The sequence below is a fragment of the Nicotiana sylvestris genome, chromosome 12 (assembly GCF_000393655.2).
Source record: "Nicotiana sylvestris chromosome 12, ASM39365v2, whole genome shotgun sequence".
NCBI lineage: Eukaryota > Viridiplantae > Streptophyta > Magnoliopsida > Solanales > Solanaceae > Nicotiana > Nicotiana sylvestris.
In genome coordinates, this window is record NC_091068.1 from 132,762,026 (window position 1) to 132,768,078 (window position 6,053).

General features: G+C 33.7%; 1 protein-coding gene across 2 annotated transcripts; it reads right to left on the reverse strand.

Annotated features, from left to right (window-relative positions):
* Positions 1 to 3,490: 3,490 nt before the first annotated feature.
* LOC104231106 (UPF0161 protein At3g09310) lies at positions 3,491 to 5,338 on the reverse strand. 2 transcript variants are annotated; one of them, XM_009784043.2, is made up of 5 exons: positions 5,125 to 5,335; positions 4,971 to 5,040; positions 4,459 to 4,518; positions 4,188 to 4,328; positions 3,491 to 4,029 (listed from the first exon to the last, which is right to left on the reverse strand). In XM_009784043.2, exons 1-5 carry the CDS (start codon positions 5,236 to 5,238, stop codon positions 3,971 to 3,973), a joined length of 444 nt encoding a protein of 147 aa, XP_009782345.1. In that variant the 5' UTR covers positions 5,239 to 5,335; the 3' UTR covers positions 3,491 to 3,970. The 2 variants fall into 2 exon arrangements, with proteins under 2 accessions (XP_009782345.1, XP_009782346.1); XM_009784044.2 differs by lacking the exon at positions 4,971 to 5,040 and having other exon boundaries at positions 5,125 to 5,338.
* Between the last annotated feature and the right edge of the window lie 715 nt (positions 5,339 to 6,053).

Below are 6,053 nucleotides of genomic sequence, written 5' to 3' on the forward strand. Positions count from 1 at the left end.
CCCAACCAGAGTGCTAGAACTAAGCACACAAAGAGTTGACACAATATGCTGCATAGTAGAAGTATGATGTTTGCTAACTAAACTGAAGCAAATCAGGAATAGTTCTGAATATGCAGTTTCCCTAATCAGGAGTTACTTTTTTGGATGTCATAGTGAAGTTAAACATTGGTGAAGGAATCACCAACTAACAAAAGTTAATTTGCAATAGTGGTCTGCTGCAGGTTTGGTTTGGATGTGCTTTCCCTAATGCTTAATAATACCAGTCCAAAAACACTGAAGATATGCTCTTTCTCTAGAATATTCTTTTAGAGTAAAAATGTCAGGAACCTTGAACTTCTTTTTAAGGTTTCTCCTTCCAACAAAACGAAAGATTTATATTGACCAATAAATGATGGAACAGATGCTCGTACCATGGAAAGTCATGTTTTTGTACTAGATATACATTAAAATCAAGCTATTTAATCTTAGGTGTTAAAATTTAAAGTAAAAGCATATCAACTAACAAAGGTTAAGTGATAAATATGTATACGAAAAGTATATCTTGCATTTATTGATTAGATATAAAGCCAAGTGTGGATAGATTTTTACCCATATTCAAGCAATAACTAAACAACTTCTTGATGATGATAATTACTATGAAGATGATAACTATGAGACTTATGGAGAAAAATGTGAGTATAAAGACACTTATGCTTCTAATAATGAAGATGGTGATGCTTCAAGGTATGATTCTTCTACATACTACTCTTGTGATAAAGATAATAATGAAAAAAGTGATTATGAGCTTGATGATGAAACTACTGGGAATATTCTTAGTTATTTTTTTCTTTTAACAAAGACAAGCTCAGTGCGAACTACAAGAGTGAGGGGTGGGGTAGGGGGGAGGCTCTTGAGGTACCCAAACTCACCTAAAGACAAGACAAAATGACTTCGGAAAATTTCACTCGAAAAGATTATTCTGGAGAATCAATTGTCTAAGGTGTCACCCTCTTTCTCTAGAATATTCTTTTAGAATGAAAATCTCAGAAACGTTGAACTTCTTTTTAAAGTTTCTCCATTTGACAGAATGAAAGATATATATTTATAGTTACCAATTCAAAAAAAAAAAAAATAGTATATATTTACCAATAAGTTATGGATCATATTCATATATTAATGAACAATTAAATTGACATGATTAGACAATACCAATTGCTTGATAAGTTAAAACTCTAGTTGGCTAACGCCTTGCTGAATAAAAGAAGGTAGCCCGGTGCACTAAGCTCCGGCTATGTGCGGGGTCCAAGCAGGAGTCGGACCACAAGGGTCTATTATACGCAACATTGCCCTGCATTTCTGCAAGAGACTGATTCCACAACTCGAACCCGTGACCTCCTGGTCACATGGCATCAACTTTACCAGTTACGCAAAAGCTCTCATTCAACGCCTTGCTGGATGATTTGCTAAATTAATGAATTTAAAATGCTTAAAGACGGAATAGTAATTTATCGTGTGCCATAAAACAATCACAGTAAATACATACTAAGCTTATAGTTCCGCTCAATTAAAGTACATTTTTCTTTGAGGTATTTGTCATAAACTGTATCTTTACAGGACGTGCTTTAGTGAAGGAGCACGTGGAATTATTAGCTTATGTACTTACCGTGGTTGTTTTATGGCACATAGTTAAATGACATTCTGTATTTAAGCATTTTTTAAGTCTATTAAGTAAGACTGTTTAAGCAACTCATTCAACAACAGGAGTTTTAATTATCAAGCATTGGTAGAAACCTTAAAAAGTAGTTCAAGATTTCTAAGATTTTCCCTCCAAAAGAATATTCTAGAGAAAGCGCAGGTGAGTGACACCTTAAAAAAAATGATTCTCTAGAATATTATTTTAGAGTGAAATTTTCCCAAGCCATTCGGTCTTATATCTCTAAGCAACTTTGGGTAACTCAAGAGTCCTCCCATCTTTGCAATTTTCATCGAGCTTATCTCCGTTAAATGAAAAAAAAAATAAGAAAACAAACAAGAATATTCTGTAATAATCTCCTAATCATCATTATCATGCTCATCATCAATTTCTTAACTATTACGTTGACCACAAGAAGAGTATATAGAAGGATCGCACCTTAAAACATCACCATCTTCGGTCATTGTTAGAAGCATAAGAGTTGTCATGCTCACATTCTTCTCCACAAGCCCCATAGCCATCATCTCCATACTAGTTGTCATCATCAAGAAATTGAGTACTTATCACTTGTATACGGATAAAAACTTATCCCACACTTGGTGTGCATCTAATCAATAAAATGCAAGACGTATTCTTCATATACACATTTATCACTTAACCATTGTTAAGTCATAGTTAAGTGATATGGTGCTAAGATTAAATAGCTTGGCTAGGTGTAAACACCTCCACGACCCCACTTATGGGATTTTACTGGGTTGTTGTTGTTGTTGTAGGTGTAAACACCTAGTACAAAACATGTCTCTCCATGAGCTTTCTTAACCATGACTCTTAAGATAGTTCAACACTCGGACATGTAGTAAAATCATCAAACTTAGATGTGGGTATGAGACGGTACAATAATATATTTAACACTTTCTAGCTTTTAGCTTGGGCAGCAAACAGCAACTTCATCACAAAGTTTATTTCATTTAGCTATAGAATACTGGTTGAACAGAGCAGAGCTGTTCAATTACAATTGGGAATTGCAAGATGAATCACTGTTATTTCTGTCCACTTCAACGAAAATTTGACTGAGAATGGCCTCCAGATTTGAGACTACACCTATAATTCTTCTTACAAGACTTCAGAAAGTTTTCAAAGGTTACATTTTATTGTACCAATATCTAATGAGCTAGCAAAGACCATAACCACTTACCTAAGCAAGCAGTATGGAAACGCTTCAGAACAAACTAAGAAACTCAATCAAGTCTTGATATTAGCTTGTGAGAATAGACTAGTCTTACCAGAATCCAAGTGTAAAGGGATCATTTAAACTTCATTTTATGGTCCAATTGATCTTAACGTTGAATTAATATTTAAATCGAGATATTAGGCACAACAAAAGTGACTCATCACCTCATATGCATCCAAAAGAAAAGAGTTCTGCGCTTTTGGTCCTTGTGAAATAGGATAAAATGTGCCACTTCAAGTACATTCAGGGCTAAAAGTGTTTCTAGGGTATCACAAGTTAGGGGGACCAAATGCAATATCTCCTTGTTGATACAGTCTCGAGCATAACTTTAACTCACAATTGAAGCTAACTTTGACTAGGATTCTATTTGCACACTCAGTTTAAAAGTTTCATGTCCACATTAATTGGGTCATCACATTTGATCTCAAAGTCCCGCCACTCTATTGTATAGAAGTAATTGTGAAAATCGGCCATATGAAAATGGATCTGTACCACAATTCCCAATCACATTGCTAGAATGTTAGGCACACAAAGAGCATAATAACTTGGAGACATTATGCTATAAGTAAAGTATGACATTCGCTAACTTTTCTGAAGCAAATCAGGAATAATTCTTAAATTTCATTTCTTTATCAGGAGTTACTTTCCTCAATGTGCCATTTTGTTACAATGATGAATTTAAACTTTGGTGTATAAATCTCCAAATAACAGAAGTAGACAACTTTCAAATGTATGCTGCTGCAGATTTGGTTTAGATGTGATGTTCTAATGCTTAGTACTACCCCTCTAAGAATACCGGAGACTCACATTCTATAAGAATTGGACAAACCTTCATCATTAACAGACTTTTTGCTCGCATTGATTGTGTAAAGCCAACTAGAATACAAACTATTAAAAGACAGCTGAACTGGATCGAGAAAATTATGATACATTCTATCTAATATCAGCTAAAGAAATATGCTACTTTGACTGCATAATTGAATACCATAACAATGCTTATATATTTTTTCCTCCTGCATTTGCATTGCCAAAAGTTATATACCTGTATTTATATCTGATAACAAGTGTCATTCCAGTGGTGGACTTTCCTCGCCGAACCATCTTGGGGGATCAAAGCCAGATCCTCCTGTCATATTTGAAAATACACGATGAGCGACATACTAAGATATCATTCCAAGACTTTATCAACAAAACAAATAGTATCTCACTCAAAGCTAAGAATAGCTCCTGTAAAGATTCAGAGTGAGCTCAGAAATTTAAGCCGGCAATGAAACATCATTTTACCTAGAGGGTTACAGCGACAAAGACGCCACGCTGTCAAGACTGTCCCTTTAACAACTCCATATTTCTTGTAAGCTATCATGGAGTATTCACTGCATGTTGGTACATAGCGACAACTTTTTGGCATTATTGGCGAGATTTCCCCTGCTTAATAGTCAATGGTTACACATGTCCTCCTGGTCTTGATAATATAAACGTAAGAACAACAAAATAGCTCAACAGAATCAGGAGAACTAGAATGTCAAATTTTAGCTTAAGCGTACCAACAACTTACTTTTATAGAACTTGAGCATTGTCAATGCAGCTTTGACTCCTAAATTATCTTCTTCATCATCTGAATCCAAAAGGCAAGCACCAAATTTAACCATGATTATATTAAGGTAAACAAACAACTTAATTTAAAGTAAATTTATAAAATATAGGCATTTAACTTTATGAATGGCCGTTAACTTTTTTTTTATAGCACAAAAGACATCAAATTATTTTTTGTAATCATAAGCCAGTCAACTTCACCAAAGTATGAAAGTCAGTAAACTATTTTTTGTAATAAAAAAATCACTTAGCTTTACCTAAGTATCAAATAAAGTCACTAGGAGGAAACAAAAGAGACATTTTTGGTGATTCTTAGACAAAGTTGAGTGACTTCTGAGTTAGATATAATTATTTAGCGACTTTTCATTCGGGCAAAGATGGTGATTTTCGTCAGAAAAATAGTTTAGTTGCTCTAGTGCAATAAAATAAAAAGTTGAATGAAACTAGCATTAATGGTTGGGTACAGCCGGAAACCTTGAGAATTGCTTTCGCCGGAATCCGACCCACTAACGATACATAGGGCCCGACTCTGCCGCCTATATTTCTACAAGAAAAAGAGGGGAAAGTCTACATTATGATTAATTGAAAATGGAGAAAGTAAGAATTGGAGTTGTGAAAAGGAAGGTACTTTTCTCAAAAGAAAGAGAAGATTTGATTGCTGCTTCCTGTAAGATGACAAACTGGAGATGGAATCTGTTGGAGAAAAGGGTTTGTTGCTGGCTAGGGACAAAGCTAGCGCCATTGATGAAGAGCTTTGAAGGCATTTGGTGGCAGTGGAATTTGTGGTGAGAACGGAATGGCTATAATTTGTTTGTTAAGTACTCCTTTAATTTAGATTAGATAAGAAAGTTTTAAAATATATAGACCGAGATGATGCTATAATATTTCTTCTTATAATTACATCATCAATCAGATCTTTTGAAAGATGTGTATCATTAATCTTTTATAAACAGTGAAATATATAATCTTGAAAATTAGGTTGATTCCGTAATAAGTGTGAGCTGATAATGTATAAATTTTTAAACGAACTATAAAAGTCAGCCCAACGCACTAGTGGAAGGAATGACCACAAGGGTGTATCTCATAGTACAAGTTTAGCTTAGTAAGTTAGGTTTGGATATAGATTTGGTTGAAACTTAAAAAAAAAGAATCTTGTTTGAAAAATAATTTTTGAAAGTTGAAGTTATATTTGGACATGCATTTTACTTGAAAAAAATTAAAGTTTTATAAGTGAAAGAAAAATTTTCATCCAAAAACTAGCCCAAACCATTTTTGGAATTTGAAAAAAATAATCAAAAAATTTTTTCTTCAAAAACTAATTAAGTTCCATGAACAAATAATATTTCTTTTTTTTTCTAAAAAAAAAGTTAAAATAAAATATCTAACTTACACTCAAATCCTTGTTACACACCTGTTGACCACGGGTATAACTTTACACACCAAACCTTTCAAATATGTGTCAGTTACACACTACTTTTGACCAACCCTGTTAATATTCAATGTTGTGTATAAACGTGCTTATTTAAAATAAAAAACAAATGATTCTTTAATTAAAAT